The sequence below is a fragment of the Stegostoma tigrinum genome, chromosome 13 (genome assembly GCF_030684315.1).
Source record: "Stegostoma tigrinum isolate sSteTig4 chromosome 13, sSteTig4.hap1, whole genome shotgun sequence".
Classification (NCBI taxonomy): Eukaryota; Metazoa; Chordata; class Chondrichthyes; order Orectolobiformes; family Stegostomatidae; genus Stegostoma; species Stegostoma tigrinum.
The window spans coordinates 27,503,357-27,528,794 of record NC_081366.1 but is presented as its reverse complement, the minus strand read 5'-3'; the positions used below and the strand labels follow the sequence as shown (position 1 = coordinate 27,528,794).

The window sequence follows — 25,438 nt, the reverse complement described above, 5'->3', positions numbered from 1 at the left end:
GACACTTGCAATGGTCAGTGGGAAAATATTCATTTCAACAATTTTTCATATTTCTTCCAAATTCAAGTTGCTTTCACATTAGGTCCACATGTTCTTCCTCTCACCTATCCCCTCCTCCCACCTCAAGCCACCTCCTTGACCTGTCCGTCCTCCCCGGACTGACCTATCCCCTCCCCACCTATCTTCTCCTCTATCCATCTTCAGTCCGCCTCCCCCTCTCTCCCTATTTATTTCAGAACCCTCTCCCCATCCCCCTCTCTGATGAAGGGTCTAGACCCGAAACATCAGCTTTTGTGCTCCTGAGATGCTGCTTGGCCTGCTGTGTTCATCCAGCTTCACACTTTATCTTGGATTCTCCAGCATCTGCAGTTCCCATTATCTCTGATCACATGCTGTAGCATTTGCTTTTCCTTAAACTGTTGCAAGAAAAGCTCAGGATGACCTGTCTGGTAAAAGGTGGAGTCAGGCTGCAACAGTATGAGCACGATAAATAATTTGCTCTTAAGAGGGCTTGACGATAAACTGAAATGAGAACAGGCGACAGATTATTCAAATCCAAGGGAAGTGGAGAAAAAAAGGAACCTTGAACTGTTCTGAAGCAATGCCACAGAAGACACAAAATGTTAACTTTGCTTCTCTCTCCACAGATGTTACTAGACCTGCTAAGTTTCTCCAGCATTTTCTGCATTTGTTTCAGAGTTCCAGCATCTACAGCATTTTGCCTTTAAGTTTTTTGCAAATGCAAGTAAAAGAATCTTTGAAGGTATTCTGAAATTTAGGTTTGCCCTAACGACAAATACTGATACTCAATCCTATCATCCACTCACCTGGGCTTAACTGTATCAGAGATAATGGGAACTGCAGATGCTGGAGAATTCCAAGATAATCAAATGTGAGGCTGGATGAACACAGCAGGCCAAGCAGCATCTCAGGAGCACAAAAGCTGACGTTTCGGGCCTAGACCCTTCATCAGAGAGGGGTCTAGGCCCGAAACGTCAGCTTTTGTGCTCCTGAGATGCTGCTTGGCCTGCTGTGTTCATCCAGCCTCACATTTGATTAACCTGGGCTTAACTTGCAGTTTTTACAAAGTGACTGCCAAAGGTCACTCTTTGTAGCAGTCCTCTTCTGTCTCCCTAGGAAGGAGTAGACTTCTTCCTCGTCTGTGTTACGGACTTGTTTAAAGGCGACTTCTGGCAACATTATGCCTAAATTTCAAGGGCTCATTTGTGGTAAATTAGCTGGCTGTCCATGTGGCCCATTATTAATTGTGCATTGGACCTATTCATCCAGGTCCTGATATTGTTCCCTGTTCCTTCTGCATACAGCAACAGAAATGGAAAATCCAAGACTTTTCTAGTCCCTTCAAATCCAAATTGAAACTGTCAGAATACTGAATGGCCTGGTCAAAATGGATGATGAGAAGATGCTTCTATTGGTAGGACAGACTAGAACCTGAGGGCACAGCCTCAGAATAAAGGGAAGACATTTTAGAATGGATATAAGGAGAAAATTCTTCAGCCGCAGAGTGGTGAATCTATTGAATTCATTGCCACAGAAGGCTGTGAAGGCCAGGTCATTGACTACATTTAAGACTGAGATAGATAGGTTTTTGATTATCAAGCGATCAAGGGTTATGGTGAGAAAGCAGGAGAATGGGGTTGAGGAACTTATCAGCCATGATTGAATGGCGGAGAAAACTCGATGGGCTCAATGGCCTAAGTTCTGCTCCTATGTCTTATGGTGCTATATCCCCTCCTGTAGGAGCTTTTTAAAGGCTTCGCTGAAATCAATATAAACTACATCAATACACCACCTTATCCACACACCTGATCAACTCAAATAAATTCAATCAAATTTATTAGGCACGATCTCTGTCTGACAAAACCATGCTGCCGACCCCAATCACACCTTGCCTCTCCAATTGCAAATTAATTCTCTGCAATAGTTTCACTACAGCTGATGTTAGACTCATTGGTCTGTAAATCCCTGGTTTATCCCTATCACCTTCTTGCAAAATGTAACCACATTAGCTGTTCTCCAGTCTTCCAGCACCTCTCCTGTGACTAGATAGAAATGTAATATTTATGTCAAAGTCCATCTAATTTCCTCCCCCACCATACAGCAGCCTGGGATACAACTCATTTGGATAGGAGGATTTGTCCACTTTTAAGCCTGCCAAAACCCTAAGTCCATCTGCTCAAGACCCTCACAGTTCTCTTCCACAAATTCTGTACCTTCATCCTCCTTCTCCACAGCAAAGACAGATGTGAAGTATTTATTTAACATCCTACCAATATCCTCTGGCTCCATGCACAGATTGTTCCCCTTTGTCCCAAACAGGCCCTATTTTGCTGGTTATCCTCTTTCCCTTAACATACTTATAAAATACGTTAGGATTCTTGCTGGTTTTATCTGCCAGTTCTTTTCATGCCCTTTCTTTTCTCTCCTAATTGCTTTCTTAAGCTCTCCTCGCACTCTTTATACTCAATTACAGCCCCAATTGATTTTCTCTCTTTGTACCTGCTAAAAGCCTTTCTTTTCTTTCTCATTAAGTCCTAAATATTGCTAGATATCCAAGGTTCTTTGGACTTGCTGCTCCTACAATTCCCCCCCAAATGGAACATATTAGGTCTTGACTCTCCCCATTTCTTTTTGAACGCTCTACTGACACATGAAGAGTAGACAAATTCAGACATAGAAACTGCACATGGGCAATAAGTTGTGGGTCTGAATAAGGATTAGGACATTGGCACAGGTTTGGTGGACTGAAGGGCCTGTTACTGTGCTGACTTGAATTGTTTTATATTGTATTACTGTTGTACATTTTCTTATGAATAGCTGTTCCTAGTCTACTTTGACCAGTTCCTGCCTTACTTTAATATAAAAACCTTCCTCACCCGATGCGAAACCCAGTTTTCAGACTATCTTTTTCCTTTTCCATAAATGTAATTTGTACTGTGTTGTGGTCACTATCATGAAAATGCTCCCCAATACCACCTCAAATATCTGTCATTCCCCAGAATTAGGTCCAGCATTGTGCCATCCTTTGTCAGGCCTTCTGTATGTTGATGTAAAAAGGCTCTCCTGAATAAATTTCAAGAAATTCGCCCCCTCTAAAACTTTTATCCTATGATTATCCAAATTGACATTCAGGAAGTTGAAATCTCCTAATATAATTACCCTATTTTTGTTACACACCCTAGTGAATTATCTATACATCTTCTCTTCTATTGCCCACTGATTGAATAATAATACAACACCATCTCCTCTTTTACATCCTCTCCTGTCCTGCCTGAAGATCTTATACCCTGGAATGTTGAGTTGCTAGCCTTGCCCCTTCCTTAACCACATCCGTGATGGCAACAACATCATGATTTCACATGTCAATCCACACTCTAAATATAAATGTCTTACCAATAATATTTCTAGCATTAAAACTTTGCCTTACTCCCTTGAATTCAAACATGACTTAACTCAATCTGTCTCGGTTCCTTTATTCTATTTTTGTTTGCCTATTGTACTCATGCTGTGTCCCCTCCCCCAGCTAAGCTCATTTAAACTCTTTCCAACAACACTACCAAATCTACCTGTAAAGATGTTGGTTTATATGTGGACTGGCCACTTGTACAAGTCCACATAATGATCCCAGTGACCTAGAAGTCTAAAACCTAAAATCACATCATATTGTACTCAAAATATTAACTGCTTAGTTTCTCCAGCAGTTTTGACATTACTTCTACTCCCCTGCTCATTTTGAAAAAAATCTTCACTTTGCTATCTGCCCTTTTCATTGAGTGAAGTTGGAATACCTATAAATAGGGATGAGTATTTGGAATTTAAGCATTTACCTACCTCTCCTTCTCCTTTAGCAGAAAAATACTTCATTTCATCTACATTAATAAGTTTGAGATAATTACAAGGTAGTGGAGCCCCAACATGCCCTGCAGAATGAAATATAAGCAATTGTAATAATCAAGTAACATTTGAATCTTGAATCCTGATAGGAAGGAGAAATTTTAATTTAGTTCATGGTTAAATGATGATGTTTATGGATTACGATGACAAAACTAATGTAATTTTACTTTAAGTGAAGAAACAGGCAGTCATTGATGTCCAGATATGGAGGTCATTAAAAGAGGCAATATTACTATCTCGTTATAAAAAATATACAAAAAGGACACCATTCCCCCAAAATGTTTTGCTTTCTCTCTTTGTCTTTCTTTCAGTTTAAAAACTGAAAAGTAATATTAGCCTTAAACCTTATAAACTTCAGTATTTAAGCTGTGATCTAGCTATGTGAGAGAGATATGGAAAACAGCGAAGAAGGAGAGGGAGGAGTTAGATAGCAGCAAGATAGGAAATAGATTCTCCCATGAGTTTTTATAACAGAAAACAAAACACCAACATGTAGTAAATCTAATAGTAATTAATAAACCATCAAACATCAGCATGACTGACAGAACAGCCAAGTGACTGACAAATTAGAGTTTAGCTATTAAACTTGAATTCCTTCTCTTGATCATCCCTCAGTTTTCCCCATCGCCTCCTAATCCCTTTCTCTTCTCTTACACCTTCTCCCTCTTCTACCTTTCTCCTGCTCTTTTCTCTTTCCCTAATCTCCTGCCCTCCCACAAATAATGCAGCTTTGTAACGCTTACAGCACAGAAGACCATTCAGTCCTACCTGTCTGTGTCAGCTCTCCCAATCTCCCACTTCTTCATAGGCCTTCTAATTTATTTCTCTTCAAGTAATTATCCAATTCTCTTCGGAAGAACACAATAAAATAATCCTCCACCAGCGCAATACATTCCAGACCCGAAGCTTTTTGCATTAAAAAGATTCTTCATTCAAGTTTCCATTGCTTCTTTTGCCAATCACCTTAAATTGGTGTTCTTTGGTTCTGGACCCGACCACCACCAGGGACAGTTTATCCCAAACTTCCTCTATCAAATGCTATCTTAATTTTTCTCTTCCCCAAAGAAAGTTGCCCAAATGTCTCCAACCTGAGTACATTCTGAAGTAATTCCTCCTTTGTGCCATTCTTATGTATCTTTCCTACCCTAATGTTTTCACATTATCCCTGAAGTGTGGTGTCCAAAAATTGTCACCAAATTCCAAGTGAAGTGAAAACAATGACTTCGATGGAATTGTCATAACATCCTTATTTTTGAAGTCCTTAGCCTTATTTATAAAGCCCAGGATCCACTATGCATAATTAACTACTTTCTCAATTCGTCCTGTCACCAACTACTTTAGCACATATACTGCCAGCTGTATTTGTTCTTGCACCCCTTCGAAATTTTATTTTATATTGCCTCTGCATATTTTTCCACCAAAATTAATCACTTAACCCATCACATTAAATTTCATCTTCCATTTGTTGACTCATTCCACTAACCAGTCTATATCTTCTCCAAATTCGACTCTATTCTCACTAAAGGTTCACATACTTCCAAGTTCTGGATTATCTTCAGAATTCTAAATTGTTCACCAATGTCTACATCATTATCGGACGACAGGATGGGCAGGGAGGCTAACACCAATTCCTGGGGAGCTCCACAATAAAGCTCCAATTTCAAAAACAACCATTCATCACTACTGAGATAGTAGGAACTGCCGATGCTGGAGAATCTGAGATAACAAGGTGTAGAGCTGGATAAACACAGCAAGCCAAGCAGTATCAGAACAGCAGGAAAGCTGACCCGAATCATCAGCTTTCCTGTTCCTCTGATGCGGCTTGGCCTGCTGCGTTCATCACTACTTTTTGTTTTCTGCCATTCACTTAGTAAATTCACACCCCGCTGAAACCTTCCCTTTTATTCAAAAGTTCTAAATTTGCTGACAAGCCTGTTCTGTGATACTTCAATTAACTGCCTTTTGAAAGTCCACATGAAACACATCAATGGCATGATCTCTATCCATCCTCTATCATACAACATCAAACTACTCAAACAAGTTTGTTCAATACAATTTTGCCTGAACAGATTGATGCTTACTTTCCGTAAACAAAGCCAGATTTGACCAAGTGACTGGAAGCATTTCCATACTTCTTCTCCTCACCTTCCCAACTCCTGCAGCCCCCCTCATTCTCATTGCCACACCTTTTTTTTATGTTCCATTTATCTCTCCTCATTTTACTTCTATTACTTTACATCTTTCCCATCTCCCCAACTTGCTTTGACAGCATTTCTTATGTTACCTTGCCCTCCCTTCACTGTTTCCATATTAGTCTTCCTTCCATTCCTCCGTTTGTGATCACTGCACTCCCCCCTTTCTTGTTCATTTACTGTGCTCCCCTCACTTCCTCTCTTCACTTTCCTCTATATCTTTGTTTCCCCTTTCTGTCTTTGTTTTTTCATCTCTGCTATCTTAACCCTTCCATGAACTCATTTTTCTTTTTCTGTCCTCTGTTTCCATCTTGGCCTTCCCATCTCTCCACCAAACCTCATCCTATTAGATTTTTCTACCTGGAAGCTCTTTCTCCTCCTTGCATCATCCTTTCATCCCTTATTCTTTACTAGTCCATCCAACTCCTTTCTACTTTTTCCATTTTTTTCCCTTCACCTGTGCTCTTCTGCCTTCCCTTCCTGTCCCTGTCTTTTGTTTCTTTTACCCCACCTTTCTTCCTTTTAAAAAACCCATTCCCTTTTTCATCCATATCCAACCTCTCTCAGCATTCCTCCTCCTCCTCCTCCCCTTTTGCCTCATTTCCTACCTCAATTCCCAAAGATCTTGCCATTCTCCTTAGATTCTCATGTTTCATTCCTTTTCTTCTTCCAACCATTTTCCTTGTTTTCATTTCTTTGTCTTATATTTGTTCCAATAAATTTCTCATCATTTTACCACTGCCCCTCGAATTTGTAAGCCCTTTCTCATTCTTCAGAACTGACCAATCATCTCCTTCATTTTCTCCCTGCTTCTACACTATCTCAATTCTCTATAATCATAATTCACTGACATTGATACCCCTCACCTGCTCTCATGGAACTCTTCCCCTCTCCTCCCCATCTCCAGCCCTCCTTCTCCATCTTCTAACTCTTGCCATATTGTTATCCCCGTCCTTTCCCTTTGAACTTGGCCTTTTTGTTTTTCCCCACTGCCTTATCCCCACTATATTCTCATTCCACTTCCACTAACCTTATCCATGTCTGGTGCCTTCCACTGTTCTTCCTCTCTTCTCCTAAACATTTATCTCCACTCCTCTCACCTCCCCTTTCTCCAATTTATCTCTCTCCATCTTCCTCTTCCCTATCTACCTTACCCTCCCATATACTACCTCCCCTTGTTTGCCTTAGTGCACCATCTTTCTGATTTTGATCGTTGCTTGATCTGAAATGCATCTCTGGTTATAACCAATGGGGTATTTTTGACATTGGGCAATGGTGTACAATGTATGCTAGCAATTTATCTAGCCATTAAATACTTCGTCCAATTTTTATTTCCATTAGGCAGCCAAGCTAAGATTCCAAGTTTCATACTATCCACTGTCAAAATTGCCTTCCTATATGTGTATCTCCATAGAAGATTGTTTTTTTAAATTAGTTAGGAAAAGGATTTGGTTTTATATTTACAAGTAGTTTTCATGGTTTCACCTTCATTTGGTCTCTCTATGTGATAATATATAACGACTGAGAAAGAGGATAAGTGAGCAAGCAATTTTCAGGCCTCCACTAATTCTGTTCGGAGACCAAATAGAGAAGCTCTTCCTTCAACATCATCTCACTGATGCTTCTCAAAGGGCTAGCATTCAGTTTTCAACTGTTAGGACATTTTAACTATTATTCCCTGACAAGCTGTAATACTTTAGCAAAACCTGGAAATATTTTAGAAAACTTGTGGAAACATCTTCGATAAGTAGAGCTTAAATATGTTTGAAAAAGCAATAAAAGGTATCAGTTAATACCTGATGTCCAGTCTCCAGGTGTAGTAAAGGTACATCCAGCTGTACATTCAGTCTGTCCATAACCTTCATAGACCTAACCACATCACATATTGGTTATACATACGTGGACAATTAGACGCATGGCAAGAATAATACTTTCATTCTGATAATTTCTTGTAAGTCCTGACGAAGGGTGACTGGATCCTAAACGTAAGCTCTGATTTTTTTCTTCACAGATGCTGCAGACCTGCTGAGCTTTTCTAGTAACTTCTGTGTTAATTGCTGTGGAATTGCTGACATCTTTCAATCTCACTTGTTATTGGCTCAAAACATCTGAGATGGACTTTTGTAATATTTTGAGAGCTTTTAAATAAAAAATAAGGTATACGGAACAATGACTGACAAAAGGAGCAGACAATATTCTGAGTGACAGAACAACCATTAACATAGAAAGCCTATTATAATTTAATAGGGTTTCAAATTTAATGTTCATGAAGTGGAGTGCTAACCAGTTCAGTTGATTAATTACTGCTCAGAGCATCAATAAGTCTTCAAGCCTTTCATTCTTCTGAGATGCATTATGGCCAGGTGACGATGGATGAATCAACTGTTTTGTTTTGACTTCCTCGACTGGTCATAGCAAAGATTTTTAATTCCTCTTTGTATGCAACTACGTCACACTTCAATTAAAACACAGTTCACTACTTTAAAAATGAAGGAGCCAATTACAAGCTTTACTTCAGAAAAAGAAATTTTATTGCTTCCGACTTGAAAAAATATTCAAATGCAACGTCAACCACGTGTAACCAATACGTTCTTTCTCTTGTAATTTCTTACCTTCACCCATATGGATTCTACATCTTTTGATCCAAGATCAGATCCTTCTATGATAATTTATTCCAATTAACAATTGCTACCCCGTATTCTTTCCTCCCTCCCTGTCTTTTCAAAAAGGGTCATGGCCCTCAATCTGTAAATCCCAGCTTTGACCTCCTTGTAAGTCTTGATCCAGGTTGTTCCTAAGTCTATGCTTCTCCATAGTGTAGTGTTCCAGTGGGAGAATCAGGAAATGCCAGAGGTATTGAATAAATACTCTGCACCAGTGTCTACTATAGAAGGCATTGTAGCATTTTAAAATTACTAACTAAGTAATCAAGGGGCAAAAGAGGAGAGGAAATAAATACAATAACTATCATTGTACAAAAACTGCTAGAGAAGTTAATAGGACTAAGGAATCATAAGTCCCCTGAACCTGATGGGATTTAAAGCAGCATATTATATGAAGTAGCTACAAGGATAATGAATCCACTGATACATTCTTAGATCTAGAAATTCTGGATAAGTCCCAGAGGAATGGAAAACTGTGATGTGACATCTTTATTTAAAAATGGTATGTAACTAGAGGCCAGTTAGCTTAACACCTGTTATTGGGAAAATGTTAGAGTCTACAATGAAGGGCATAGTAGCAGGGTGTTTAGAAATATACAACATGATCAAACTAGTCAGCATGGCTTCAAGAAGGGGAAACCATGCATGATTTTTTTGGGGAATTCTTTGAGGAAGCAAAAAGCAGCATAAAAGGGAAGCAGCAGATGTAACAAATCTGGATTTTCAGAAGACATATGATAAGCTACCCTACACTGAACTACCTAAAAAGAGCCCATGGCATTGCAATAATATATTACCCTTGACAGAGGATTTGCTAACAAATAAAAAAATGAGGAAATTGGGTTAAAGTGGGTATGGTAACCTATAACTAATGGGGTGCTAGAGGGATTAGTGGTAGACCCACAGTTACAAAATATTAAGTGACTTGGATGAGAGAATGAATGTGTCATAGCCACCTCTGTGGATGACAATAAACGTGGGAAGGCAAACAGTGATGACGACACTAAGAGTCTACAGATGGATATAGACAGGTTAAGCAAGCATCAAAAATTAGCAGATAGAATAAAATTGCAGGGGAATATGAAGTTATATATTTTGGGTGAAAGAGTAGACGATCTCAATATTATTTAACTGGGGAAAGACTGCAGAAAGCTACAGACAGAGAGTTTGGGAGTCCTCAAGTTTAAATTTCAAAAACCTATCATACAAGTTCAATAGATAAGAAGGAAGGCAAATGGAATGGGCTTTTATCTCAAAAGGAATGGGGTATAAAAAATGAGCAAAGCTAACTATAATTACAGAAGGTACTAATCAGACTACAGCTGAAATATTCTGAACAGTTCTGGGTCCCTTATCTAATGAAAGATATACTGATGTTGGAAGAAGATGAAAGAAGACTTACCAGGTTGGACCTGTGTATGAAGGTCCTATCTTGTGAAGAGAGATTGAGTAGGTTGGGCCTGTACTCATTGGAGTTTGGGAGAATGAGAGGCAATCTTACTGAAATGTGCAAAATTCAGGGTTTGATAGGGTGGACAGGGAGAAGTTGTTTCCTATTGTGTAGGGCCAGAAGGCATAATCTCAGAATAGAGATTATCATTTTAGGACAGAGATGAGGAATGTTTTCTCTCAGAGGGTAGTGAATTTCTAGAGTTCTTTACCAGAAGAGTGTAGACGCTGGGTCATAAGTTTTCTGAGTTTTCCCTTATGATAGTTATTGTATTTATTTCCTCCTCCCTTTAGTCCCTTGTTCATTAAGTATAGGATAATTAAATTCTAAACAGCTGAAAGGCCGTCCCACATTTCTTAAGTACAGAAAAATATTAGGTTCTATAATTAAGGACAGTCTGACTGATTGCTGAAATTTTTCAGCTTAGAGAGAATTCGTAAATAGTAGATTACCAACCTGAATTATTTTTCATTTGAAGAAATGACTAAAATAGTGGCCAGGAGGACATCCATGAATGTTATATTTAAATGTAATTCGAGAGGCACAGACTCATGAGGGTGGACTTATAAAGTCCAGAAAACTGGAGGAACAGCACCTCATATTCTGCCTGGGAACCGTACAACCCAATGATCTCAATGTGGACTTTACAAGCTTCAAAATCTCCCCACCCCCCACCTCACCCCAAGACTAGCACCTCCCTCTCGTCCCTGCTTCTTTGACCTGTCTGTCTTTTCTCCCACCTATCTGCTTGACTATCCACCTTCTATCATCGCCTCCCCCTCTGTCTATTTCCGAGCCCCCTTCCCCTCCCCCATTTTTGAGGAAGGGTCTAGACCCAAAACATCAGCTTTCCTGCTCCTCTGATACCGCCTGGCCTGCTGTGTTCATCCAGCTCCACACCTTGTTATCTGGACTTATAAAGAGATGGTTAGCTAAAGTTAGCTAAAATGGAATAGAAGACAAATTCTTGTCCCAGTTTGGAAATGAGCTGCTGCAAGAGACAGAATAGGAGTAGTGATCAAGCACTCTATTATTTACATTTGTCCTGCAAATTAGTATCTTCCAAGGACTTCTACTGGGGCCCTCAATGTATGGAATGCTTGTTAACTGCGGTCTCATTCATCCAGGTAATATTCTAACCTAAGAAAATAATTAATTTAAAAAAAGTTAAAGAGAATGAAAAAGCAGCCCTTGAGAAGATCTCAAAGAGCACTAAGAAACATATTTTTCAGAGCCCTACAGCTAAATGTCATCAAATGTGGAGTAACATGGAGGTCAGAGAGAAGGGAAGGAAAACAAGGTAGGAGGAGAGATGGGAGGAAAATGAAAAAAAGTGTTGAGAAAGTCAGGAGGGAAAGGAAAGGAGAGAATTGAAGCTGGAGGCCAAAAAGGAAAAGAAGGAAGTAGCACAGATGATGGTATGAAGTAGCCGAAAAGGGTGAGGTAAAGGAGAGAAAATGAGAGAAGGGAAGAAAGGGAAAGCAGAAGACAGAGATTCAGATAGAAAAGAGATGTCCAGACAGGAGGAAGGGAATTGATGTTCCATGGTTTTATATTTTGCCTCAATACACAAATGAGCCAATTTAGGGATTGTGTCTTGATGATGTGGGAACAAATAAAAGCATTACATTTTTATTTTAGTTACTGAAGGAAGGAAAGCAATCTATTTTCTGACTGAACAATTTGCATCAAATTTTACTTAAACAGCATCCTTAAGTAAAAAAAAACTCCAAACTCCAAAAACACAATTTGATGCTGCGTCAAATAAGGAAATAGGATGACAAATGTAAAGCTTGATCAAAGAGTTATATTTTTGAACATGGTCTTAAAAGGAGGAAAGAGAGATGAAGAGATTTAGCAAGGCAATTCCAGAGTTGCAGGCCTTGGGAGCTGGGGTACTAGAGTTTCAGGAAAGACTCATGACTTTGGGTGGTGTGGGAGCATTTTGAAGAACTTTGGTGAGTAAAGGGAGATTGAGATTTGGCTGTGGATTGCAATGAAGAAGCCAGGAATTTTTTTTAGGACAGAAGCACATTTTAGAGAAAGGAGGCAAAACTTAGCAAGAGAAAACAACTAATAACAAAAGACATAGGAGCCATAAGTGCATGCTGGATGTTCAATTTAGTGGGAAGAAGCTCAGGAGAATGAGGTGGGTTTTATGAACAATGAGCTTCTAGATGGCATGGAGGACAGAAATTAAAGGAAAATCAGAGTGTAGGGCCAGACTTAGTTGAAGCATGGCTTTCAAAAAAAAAATCACTTTGAATAATGTAGAGGCAGGTATGAAAGGATATTGCTTTCCCACAAAAGCAATCTAGTCCATTTTGTCTTTGGCCTTTGAAGGTGGACTAGGGCAAGATAAGGAAATGGCAAAGGAGGGTGCTTGAATGATCTTTATCCTCATGACAAACAGCTTTCTGAGCTCAAGCTTTTTAGAAGCAAGGAGGAAAGAAGCATGATGAGGAATAATTTTGGGAGCCAAAGTCTACCTCTGTAGGTATTATAGAACTGTACGTAACCATCTTATGTTTCCTCTTCTCCAGCAGCTGGGCCTGGCCAGTTCCAACTTAAGTCTGTGTCTGACTTTCTTCTGACCAACTAATTTTTGTGTTTTGGAATTTAGCTTCTTTCACCTATTAATTGCACATTGTTGGATTGTGATCCTCATGATAAGTAGTACCTCCTTGTAGGGTTAATAGATTGAATTACTCTTGGATTGATAGCTCTCAAACTTTATGGAAGTTTTTCTCATTTATTACATTTAAGTTTTTAAAATCATGGCTCTGTGTTTAAGATGCTATCTTCTCTCATACTTTCTTTGTCCTTGATCAGGCCAGGTTTCTGCTCATTTTAAGAGTCAATATTCTAATTTTTCCAATCTATTTACTTTTGGGACTTGAACAGATTAGATTAGATTAGATTTCCTACAGTGTGGAAACAGACCCTTCGGCCCAGCAAGTCCACACTGCCCCTTGAAGCATCCCACCCAGACCCATCCCCCTATAACCCACACCCCTGAGCACTATGGGCAATTTAGCATGGCCAATCCACCTAGCCTGCACATCTTTGGACTGTGGGAGGAAACTTGAGCACCCAGAGGAAACCCAAGCAGACACGGGGAGAATGTGCAAACTCTGCATAGACAGTCGCCCGAGGCTGGAATCGAACCTGGGTCCCTGGTGCTGTGAGGCTGCGGTGCTAACGACTGAGCCATCGTGCCACCCCCAAAAATTTGTTTGCTGTTTTTTAAAAATAATCGTTTGCCTCCATGTGGAGTGTTTTATTTTCACCACAGATGGCCTGGGAAGCTGAGGAAAGGTGGGAGAAATGCGGATTTGCTTTAATGCCATATGCTTCACCCATGAGTAGGTGAAAAACACAAATCAAGATTTTACAACTGGATTATAGGAGGTTGAGGTTGGTTGGCTCGCCGAGCTGGTTTGTTGTTCCGCAGACGTTGCATTACTGTGCTTGATAACATCCTCACTGCAGCCTCTGATGAAGCGTTGGTGTTTTCACACCTGGTTTTTAAACTCTGGGGTCTGTTGCAATGGATTTTCTCACTTCCATGTTTCCTCCGTAGTGGAACGTATATGGGGTCGAGTTCAGTGTATTTATTGATAGCCTGCTTCGTGGAGTGCTATGCTTCCAGGAATTCTCATGCTTGTCTCTGCCTAGCCTGTCCCAGGATCTTGGTGTTGTCCCAGTTGAAGTAGTGGTTCTCCTTGTCCATGTGGATTGAGATGAGTGAGTATTGGTCGTGTCTTTTTGTAGCCAGTTAGTGTTCATGTACTGTTATTGTTAGTTTCCTTCCTGCTTGTCCGATGTAGTGTTACTCACAGTCTCTGCAGGCGATCTTGTAGATGACATTGGTCCTGTCCATGGCAGGGAGTGGGTCTTTAGTTCGGGTGAGCACTTGTCATAGGGTTGATGTGGCTTTGTGTGCCACTCTGATGCCCAGCGGTTGTAGAAGTCTTGTGCTGAGTTATGACGTGTTCCTGATGTAGGGTAGTGTGATGAGTGTGTTGGGGCTTGAAAATCTTTCTAATGCTGTACCTGTAGGCATCTCCTGACCCAGTTCTTTGGATATCCATTACCCTTGAACACTTGGAAGAGGTATTCCTCCTCTTCTTGGCATAGTTCCATGTTGCTGCAGTGTGTTATTGCCCTTTTAAATACTGTTCACACACAGCTTCATTTGTGTGTGCTGGGCTGGTTACTATTGAAGTTCAATACCTGGTCTGTGTATGTGGCTTTTCAGTGTACCTTCGTTTGCAGTTCCCCATTTGTCTTGTGCTCTACCATGTCGTCCAGGAATGGGAGTTGTTTGTTCTTCTCTTCCTCTCTGGTGAATTTTATTCCAGTGAGGGTGTTGTTTATGAGTTTGTGTGTCTCTTTTAATTTGGTCCATTTAATGATGTCAAAGGTGTCATCTACGTAGCGTATCCATAGTTTAGGTTGGATTTGAGGAAGGGCAGTCCTTTCCAGTCTTTGCATCACTGCTTCTGCTATGAGTCCAGAGATAGGTGATCCCATGGCTGTCCAGTTGATTTGCTCGTATGTTTGGCCGTTGAAGGTGAAGTGGGTGGTCAGGCATAGGTCCAATAGTTTAAGCATGTTGTCCTTGGAGATGGTTTCACTGGGGTTGTGTTCTTGTTCAAGTAGTGTCGTCATTGTTTCCCTTGCTCATGGTATGTCTATTGATGTGAATAGGGCGGTGACATCAAATGAAATCATGGTCCCTTCGTCATCTATCTTTATGTCTTTGATGGAGTTGAGGAATTCTTGGGCTGAGTGGATGGAGTGGGGTGCTTGAGATTAGCCAGAGAACTACAAAGAAGACTCAAGTTCTTCTCTGTCTTTCTCCTATGGTAGGTGAGTTCAAAACTAGAGGGCATAAGTTTATGGTGAGATGGGAAAGATATATTTGGGACCTATGAGGCTACTTTTTCCCAGGCAGGTGATGGAGGCTGATACAATTATAACATTTAAAAAGCATCTGGATGGATATAGGAATAGGAAGGGATTTGGGCGAAATGCTGGCAAATGATTAATTTAGGATATCTGGTCAGCATGGATCTGGTAGACTAAAAGGTCTATTTCTGTGCTGTCCAACTCCATGATCCAATGACACTGTAACCCCTGAGAAATAGGCCTCAGCTAATGATCTTTAGGACCCAGAAGCTCCTAGCCTCTGATTTGCAGGATGGAATGCCCCGGACAAGGCTTGAAAATGGCCAGGATAGTTGCTACGACTTTCCAGTTGGCTTTTAACAAGGTGATTGGCACTCAATCCAGTGAGCTTTGTCTGCGAACGTGACCAGCATATTAGTTAACACCTAACGCTCCAGCTCTCAGTTCAACCTGACAAATTTGGTCTTGGGGCCTCTCTTCAAGCACAATCAAGAAAGGAGAACTGAACCTCCATTGTTTTGGTACTTGTGTGGGAATTTTTCCAGAAAGCTGTTCAGAAGTATACCTTTTTTTCCAAAACTTAGATTATTTTAAAAACATTTTATGTAAGCTGAAATAACTGTGATAAAAGAATAAATAAAATTCTGGTTTTCATACCTGACAACCAAGTGCTGCTCTTAGGAAGCCAAGTACAGCAGGTGAGGCAGGGGCCGCTCCTGTGACAATCATTCTCACCTTTCCTCCAAGGCTATCCTGTGTAGTTAACACAGTGGTCAAATGCAAAGCAAGACAAATTTCACCACTTAATGCTGCTTGGACCATTCAAAATATTCAAACTGGTTTTGCAGTGTAATTTTAAAATGCTGTCTTGCAAATTATTGTTCAGTTAATCTTCAAAGATGAAATTGTATTTTCAAGATAAATTAAAAAGACGAACAGATTTACATCTCATTCATTCCTAAAGTAGCTGTAAGGAGGTGACTGAGCCATAAAAACAACAGTACTCTATTTTTAGCTGGTTCTAATTTTTCTTGGCTCAGATCCTTCCCATGCGGCCTAAACACCAATTTCTATGGCTCCCTGTGGAGCACCGTGCTAATAATCCCATTGTTCATGTCAGTAGAACTGCTCCCTGTGAAATACTGGAGCTCCATAATATGGTAAAGTAGAAATCAAAATAACTTAAGTTATACTAAAAGTAGGCACTGACATGTAACATTTAACACATTCTTATATAGTCTTCTTGTCCTGTTCACAGCCAGAATCGAAGTTAATTGGACATTGTAGCCAGACTTTGTTTTATTGAAGTGAGCCTGGTGTGGACTAAAGATTTTCCACTAAATGTTGATTCTCATTTCTTTTTTATTATATGTGGAATGTTGTGCTTGTAACCAAAGAAGGAGTCAAATAGATTTTCACTGGTACACAGGAGAATAAGCCACTTCCTTGTAGTGGTTAAAATCACATTGATATCGGGAGTTACCATATTTTTCTATCAAGAGAATGGACTTCACAATTTTTCCTTATAATACTCTGGCCTACATTTTATACGAAAAACCATTTTCAGATCAAGCTGAAATGAATTAATTCTTAGCACATCAGTTTAGATCACAAAATACTATCCTAAAGCATTTCCTAGGAGACAATTTGACAGCCAGAAGTGCTCATTTTAAGCCTTTTAAGCCTAATGATCTGAAAGTGCATGTGTAAAATTAATAATTATTTTACCTGTATTTTTTTGAAAAAGAGTTTGTCCCAGAGGCTGTTGTTCCGTATGATGCCATTTTGCACTTCAATTGCCTTTCTTCTGGCTGCAAATTCAAGTAGCCAGCGTCTTACTGGTGTGCCTGCTTGGCTAAATATCTGAAAATAATTGAAAAGAAATTTGTACTTTAGTGCTGCTATACCAGGAAAGTACACATCTAAGAAGTATTTCAAATGCAGATCAGTCATTGCAGTGAGACACTGAAATTCTGCACTTTTCCAAAAGATTCCTTTTTTTCCAATGTACCCTTCTAAGCACCAGAAACCATTGGGATCTGACAGCTAACTTAATCGGAGACTTGTATAGGAAAATCATTGCATCATCACTGCCAGTCCAATTTGTGGTAGATTTATCAGCTTACCTTACCTAATTAAGATATTTTGTTCGACTGCCAAGTTAATAGTGTGTAAACCTTAGTGAAATATTTCATCTTTCAACAGTCTGATGAGTAGTTGAAAATATGAATAGCTGTAAGCATAAACAATTGATAATATGCACACTACAGTGAAGGGGGTAGATCTGTGCACATGTAAGCTGGTTCTACAGTGTGACAGTACAACTGAAGGCTTATTTGTAATATTTTACAGCTGATTCAAAAAATCCTAACCTCAGATTCTTACTTCCTGTATACAAACTCAGCAAACTGTTTGACACGGGTAAAGTCTCACATCCTCTCCCAGCATTTTTCCATGTCATCCCTAGTGAAAGCTTCCTGCTGTTTATCTTCTGGTTCCCACTTGTTTCAGATGAGAGACAAGATGCCTTGGCCTATCAAAATGGTTGAGATAATATCACCTAAATCTCTTCATTGCTGCAGTCAGGACAATTTCTCAGTGGCCTCAGCTCCAACTTGCATAATTGCCACTGCGAATTTAAATCTGAATTAAAAATTAAACAGCTAACAGTATCAGGCCATAGGCCTTACTGAGCTGTGGAAAATTTGAGACCTTTTCTTCTCAAACTCTACTCCACTCAGAGTACTGTGTAGAGTTCTGGTCACCACGCTATTGGAAGAATATTATTAAATTGGAGAGGGTGCAGAAAATATTTAGAAGGATGTTAACTGGGACTGGAGGGTTTGAGTTATAAGGAGAGGCTCATTAGGCTGTGACTTTTCTCACTGCAACAAAGGAGGCTGAGAGGTAATCTTAAAAGAAGTTTATAAAATCATGAGGGGCATAGTTAAGGTGAATAGCAAGCATCTTTTCCTTAGGGTAAGGGAGTTCAAAACTATAGGGCATTATTGAAGGTGAGAGGAGAAATATATAAAAGGGACCTGGGGGGGGCAATGTTTTCAGAGAGTGGTTAGTTTATATGTGGAATGTATTGCCCGAGGAAATGGTAAATGCAGGTTCAGTTACAACATTAAAAAGGCATTTGTACAGGTAAGATGAGTAGGAGAAGTTTAGAGGAATATTGGCCAAACACAGGAAAATGGGACTAAAAGTTTTATTAATAAAACTTGGTCAGCATGGACAAGGTGGACCCAAGGGTCTCTTTCTGTGTTGTATGAATTGATTTTGAAGGCTGAGGAATTTATCCTAAGGTAATGGTTAGGAATGGATCTCCATGAGCAATGAATGTTATCTGATTCCACAAAAGTGTAAAATTTAATTCAATTTCTACAGGTCATAGCTGCTATCCACTCTCTACACATCAACTTAATCTCAATTCGGCCATAAAGTTCATACGTAATAAATTACAGAACCCTACTTTCACTCGTCAATGCTGTTCCCCATCTTCAACATATTAAACATACCTTCAAATGTTTATCTTCAAACCCATCCATCATCTCTTCCCATTTTATGTTTTGAGGAAGTGGTAACATAGTGGCAAAATCACTAGACCAGTAATCTAGAATTCCAAGCTAATGTTCTGGGAAAATGGGTTCTATTTGATCAAGGGCAGGTGATGAAATCTGAATTCAATAAATATCTGGAATTTAAAAGCCAGCCTAAATGGCAATTATGTAACCAGAGTCAATTGTCATGCAAAAAAAACCCTGATTCACTAATGTCCAAAACTGCCATCCTTGCCTGGGCTGGTGTATATGTGACTTCAAACTCACTGCAATGTGAGAGATTGTTAACTGCCTTCTGGGTAATTAAGGACGGACAATAAATCATGGCCTAACCAGTGACAGCGACATCATATGAATGAATAAAAGTAGTCTCATCTAGTCTTATGGACCTTCCAAATCCTACATAGTCTGCGTTTAAACCTAACCTGTGACTCAGCATAAAATGTCTCTGCCTCTCTTCTCACTTAATATTCAATTTTTTCAACCATACTTTCAGTTACTTCTCTTAACTTGCACAAGCTTAGCGTCTTTTTCCTTGATTCATTGTTAAATCTATTTTATTTTTATTCACCCCTTTGTAAAATACTTTCAGGTATTCCTCTTCTTTAAATACTCTATATAAATGCAAGTTGTTGTCCTGAGTGTTAGTAGTTTGCATATCCCACAACAATTACCAAATTTTGAATAATTACATTGAAGACAGCTTACCTTATCGTACATTCGATTTAGCAGTCTTGGAACAACGGGAAATATAGTTGGATGAAGGGCCTTCATATCATCAGACAGAAGTCTAATATCACCTTGGAAGAAACCTATCCGACCTCCATGACATATTACAACAGACTGAAAGAAAACAAAATATTACATAAAATGATCCAATATATTTTTACACCAATTGTTCAAAAAAATCTCAGATCAGCCATGAGCAAATAGATTATTTGTAAGATGACCAAGAGGCTGTGGGGGAGCATTGGGTTAAGAATGATCATTTTATCATAAGATTTAGATTAGTAACGGAGAAAAGCAAGAAATAATCTAAAGTTGAACTTCTAAACTTGAAGAGGTCAATTTCACTGGGATGAGAGGGATCTGGCTAGGATAAAATTAAAGCAAAGGTTGATAGGGAAAAACTACAATGGAACAGTGGTCTAGCTTTAAGGAGAAGATGTTAGCCATGAAGTGTGCAGTTATGTCGGTGCAGACTCTATGGGTCAAAGGGTTTTTTCTATGCTGTATGAATCTGTTTCAAGGAGGCCAGGAATGTTCCAACAAGTGTGAGGAAGGCACAGCAACCATAGCCAGAGCTTCTTGACTGACCAGGAACTTGCAGCTTATGAATGTGGTCGAAGCATAGATGATCAATTGATGATTTCAAAAGGAAATTTCGATGGACACGTTTTGGAGATAGTTTGCCAAGCTATTAAGATACAAAAGTGGAATGCTAGATTACACAGAACTGGTACAGATTCATCCTTTCATGGAATGATGATGTCACTAGAAGGCCAGCATTTGATTTGATACATCACTGTCATGTGTACCGAGGTACAATGAAAAGTGCTATCTTACTTGGTTTACAGGCAGATTGTACAATATAAGTGCATCAGGGTAACAGAGTGCAGGATAGTGTTACAGCTGTGGAAAAGGTGCAGAGAGAGATCAACATTAATATTTATGTGGTTCATTCAAAAGTCTGATAATACCGGGGAAGAAGCTGTTCTTGATTCTGTTCATTTGTGTATTCAAATTTTTATATTTTATGCCCAACGGAAGAGGATGGAGGAGAATATAATGGGGCTGGGAGGGGTCTTTGATTATTGGTTGCCTTTCCAATGCAGTAGGTAGTCTAGTTGAAGTCAATGGATAGGAGGGTGGTTTGCATGATGGACTGTGAGTCCACAACTCTCTGCAGATTCTTGTGGTCTTGGGAAGAGCAGTTGCCATACCACTCTGTGATGCATCCAGATAGGATGCTTTCTACGGTGCAACTATAAAGATTTGTAAGAGTCTTTACGGTCATGCTGAATTTCTCTAGCCTGCTGAGGAAGCAGGCGTGTTGTTGTGTTTTCCTGACTATAGTGTCGATGTGGGTTGGCAAGGACAGATTTTTGATGATTGTCATCCACCAGGGAACTTGATGCTCTTGACATCTCCACTCTCAGCACTATTGATAAAGACAGGGGCAAGCCCTCCACTCTGCTTCCATTTGTTGTCCAACCCTAACTGCCTGTGAACAGAGTAGCTCTAAGCTTTTTCAGAGGATGCTTAAGTGTCAACATTGTCCTGGGTTGGGAGGCACATGTAAGCCATACCAGATGAAGGCAGCAGCTTTCTTTCACAAAAGGACATTAACAAACAGAGTGGATTTTTAAGCCAATTTCATAGCAGTATTATAGCAACTATCCTTATTTTCTAGATTTATCAATTGAATTTAATTTCAACCAACTGCAACAGTGATATTTGAATCCATGCTCCAGAGCATTAGCTTGCCCTCTGGAGTACTTATCCAGTGACATTAGTACACTGTCATCACCTCATCAAGAGTTGATGGGCCAAATGATCTTTCTTCTGTCCATTACGACCTCTCATGGCTAGACGGCATGAAGAGAAATTCCAAAAAACTCATGTCAAGTGTGTATTTTAGACATGATAAAACTGTATTCCCAAATTCAATTGCTAAGGTCGCACATATGTGTATTTTCGTACGTGATAAATGTGATAAATGGCAGTCAATTTTAATAATGTTTTGTTATTTGCATTTTTCCTGCATTCTTAATCCCTTCAGACACTCTGCCTTTTCCAAAGATGGGCCTGCAATATCAGTTTTAGCCACTGACAAAGCTGATACAAGAACCTCATACCATGAATCAATTAACTTACCAGATATGCTCCGTCCCTCTATCAGAAACAAACAATGGCCTATTTGAGAGTTAATGACATTTCCTCTAGATGTTTTATGAAGAATGATTCTCCCTCTGAATTTCCCTGTACATCTATGGAAAGTAAACTCAAAGTTGGGGTTTGGGACTAGTTTTGGAAACATCTGGATACTGTTATGGAAAACTTAAGGCATCAACATTCTGGACAGGTAACTACAAAAATAGATTGAAGGGCTATCTTCATGCAAAATTGTTTTGTGAACACATTAAATTGCACTCAGCATTGATAATCAAGAAAAACGTGCATCAAGCTGCACAATCTTGCAATGACTTGAAATTAATATTTGACTGTGTACAATAATATTGATCAAGTATACTGTCACAGGATGACAAGCAATGTTTTTAATTGCACTCATTCAGATGAAAATTAAAGAAATTTAGCATTAAAACTATCAGCAAATATTATCAGTAGCCACAGTGTGATACGGTTATAAATCAATAAATCTAAAAATGCTGTGTTAATGGAAGTATATAATTCTCATCAACAGTACTTTATTGAAAGCATAAAGATAGAGGGAACAGCAAGTAAGTGCACACTTTTCAGATGTGAAGAAGGCAGATATTTCTTTGCTGCTGCAACCTTCTTACCTGCACCATTCTTTCAAACATATGTGCTAATGGTAAGTAGGAAATATGTACATCAGCAGATGTAGGCAACCATTGGCTCTGTAAAACATAATAAGTGGCATAAGCTGGTGAGATAGACTCTTACCTGGATAACTCTCTCAAACATGTGAGCCAGAGGCAAGAAGGAAATAAGGACATCATCCTGTCTTGGAAAGATCACTTTCTGCAAAGGGTATGAAGGAATAGGAGACAGAGAGGAGAATATACTAACAGACAGACAAAGAGAAAGTTACAACACAAAAGAAAATGATGTGAAATAGTCATGAAATTAAGAGGCCTTGTCATCGCACAGTTATGTGGAGAGGACATAAAACATTAGTTGTATTTTACAAACCTTATGCTGTCATTAAACATGTTCATCACAACAAACTCTACAACTGCAAACTAGACCAATTCAGCTCAAGTAAAAAAAGGCCATGGACATGAAAAAATTTAATGTTTTTTTTTACATAGTTTATGTCTAATCTGCTGGATGGTTCCAGCTTTCTCTATTTTTAAATATTAGATTCCAGTATCTTTGACATTGCAGCTTTTGTAAAAAGAAAATAAATTATTCTCTACTTTTATGGCCAACTTGCTCATAATATCTGCTGTTACTTTGATTCCTGGCCAACAGGCTGTTGTCAAGCATCTGTTCATGTTCTTTGCAACTGATTGAGGTAACTAACTGTCAATTTATTTTGCCTTGAAGTAGGAAAGTTTTTTGTAGTCAAATTGGTAGCCTGCCACAAAATGAATTGCTAGGAAGAACTATGTTGCTTCACACAGTTTAATCTCCATCAATAGTTTTTATTCTCTCTACCTTCAATATTTCTGCAGCCACCTATAATGTTGTATTTTCAGACTGACTTCTCTCTTAAGCTGTGAATTTGTGGTGAATGATGCCATTGACAACACAACGTTGGATATTGGGAATACTTTGTGACATTGTTCCATTAAGAGTAAATAGTGCAATGTCACATTTATGAAATAATGCATAAAGTTACTGCACAATATCAACACCGTTACAGCAATTTTGAACGTTGTTTTGATTCAATTAGTACATTGACTTTGTAAAAAACAATTTCAAAATGATAATGAAAAAACACATTTCTTTTTTATTTACCTTTTTTCTCATTAGGTTGCACCTGTATCACATATCATTTCTTCCAGTAAAATAAATAGGTAATTTATTCCCAAGCTCTGTAAATGCTTACTGGTCAGCCAGTGACTAGAAAATGTGTAAGAGAATTTCATATCTATTCTCGAGTTTTTTTTTAAACAAATACTCCACTTTTCGTATGTCTCATGCTCACACTGTTACAGGGTGCAGCTAGGGACAGTTATAGTAAAGGCACTGTCTCCAAACTGATGAAGGACAGGAGCACAAGTAATTACCTACAGCATGTTGTACCAATCACCTATGCTGAAAAGAAAATCATTGAATAAACTGAATTCATTGGGTAATAATTAACCATAGAGAAAAGTGTCTGACATTTCCTTAATTCCTCCATCAGAACCTTTTCAACTGTGGGAAAAGTGAGAAAGTGACAGCCCATACCTCATCATTCTGTGTGGCTTTACACAGTGCTGGATTCAGAACAATTCTATTTGGAGCGTGTAAAGTCAAAGTATACTCTTTTTAATTTGCTAAGATAATAAATTAAATGCTAAGACAAGTAATAGATTATATTTACTACAAGCACCTTCTCCAAAACTCTAAGCTAAATTGCCTTGGTTCCTCTCAGGTGTAAAAACATGAGCAAATATTCATACTTTTGTGGCAAGCGTTCAGCAGAGAGAGTGAGAATGTGAGTGCAAGAACAGGACTTCTAAAACTTCACACTTAGTGTGACCCGAGTCAAAACTGGGGTGCAACATTACATCACTCACTGACCAACATTATCTATCGATCAGGACTCATACGATGTTTATAGGCTCCACTATACCCTCAAACTGTCACCTCTCAGCTTGCACACCTGCCATCTATTTAACCATGGCGGTCACATAAGTCATGCAGATTCCATAACACATGTTGACACTCTTCCCTCTCTCTTGCAGGACAAAGTGGCACACAAACAAGTCAGAGACAAGTGAGCCTACACATCCTAATTCCAATGGAGGATACAATCTTGGCCATTATTGGGATGGGCATTGCTTGCACCATAGCTAATGGACCAGCTAAAATTATTGGAAGTGACGGTACCATCCTACTTAATTCTCCTTTTCTCATCCCACTTTCCCTTAATGACACATTATCTTCTGATTTACAAACTGCACATGGTGCTGTCACACACCCCTTACTCTCTGTCTACCACCACCTCCCCTCCCCCCGGCCACCAATCCCTGCTTTTGAGATAGCCAAGAGGTGAAACCTGACCAGGGAGTGGGGAACAATAAGAAGTCAATAATGATGCAGGCACAGCAATGTCATTTCCCATTCATAGCCATCAGTCAGACACTGACACTATAATTTACAGCAGAGTATAGAGTTGGGATCTGCATGTGGCAAAACGCTGCATGGAATTGGTTTCATTGGGGACAATGTTAAGTTTTCACTGCAGAAGAATCACATGAGCATTTTGATAGGACATCCTTCAGTCAATAAGTCTGCAAAACTGCTTGGTGCATTCAGTACTCACCTAGAAAGCGCAGAGTCAATGTTAAGAAACATGGACAGAACCAACACCAACTTGACACAGGTCTTCGAGAAGACAATTCTTTCCAGCATGGAAATGGTAACAATCTATCTGAACCCATGATGCAGTATCTAAATGGCTAATGTCACAGCTTCCATTGTAAACTACAAGTAGCCACCTGAATACTGCAGTGGAACTTTAAACTGCTGCACAGCAAAGTGGCATGCAGTACAGCAAACTATTCTGCACTGGATTACCAGGATGTCAGCGCTATTACAATGTGGATACTGCATTAGGGACAGAGTGTGAATCTCTGATCTTCTTTGCATGAAATGGTAGATAAGGGGACACTGGCACCCTGTTTTGCAAACACAGTGAACTGGATGTCCTGGTAGACAGGCTGGTGCTGAGGTGGAACATCTTCTTTCCCCAAGACTGGTAGAGAGGCCACAACACCAGACCCTGCCAGCCTGCTCAGAGGTTGTCACCTGGGTCAGTGTGGTCTCAATGGTCCAGAGAAACACCCAACAATGAATGACCTTCTCTGCTCCAACAGG

At 39.4% G+C, this 25,438-nt stretch overlaps 1 protein-coding gene across 4 annotated transcripts in view; it reads right to left on the bottom strand.

Moving 5' to 3' along the window:
• Window positions 1-25,438, bottom strand: part of LOC125458219 (long-chain-fatty-acid--CoA ligase 6-like) — a 153,400-nt gene that overhangs the window by 17,983 nt on the left and 109,979 nt on the right. For 3 of the 4 annotated variants that reach the window (XM_048543271.2, XM_048543275.2, XM_048543274.2), the window contains exons 11-16: window positions 22,225-22,302; window positions 19,409-19,543; window positions 16,863-16,997; window positions 15,792-15,887; window positions 7,904-7,976; window positions 3,853-3,941 (exon numbers count right to left, since the gene is read on the bottom strand). In XM_048543271.2, coding sequence (XP_048399228.1) covers window positions 3,853-3,941; window positions 7,904-7,976; window positions 15,792-15,887; window positions 16,863-16,997; window positions 19,409-19,543; window positions 22,225-22,302 — 606 coding nt within the window. Of the gene's footprint in view, window positions 1-3,852; window positions 3,942-7,903; window positions 7,977-15,791; window positions 15,888-16,862; window positions 16,998-19,408; window positions 19,544-22,224; window positions 22,303-22,348; window positions 22,427-25,438 lie in introns of all 4 variants that reach the window. The other variant, XM_048543272.2, reaches the window with a different exon arrangement.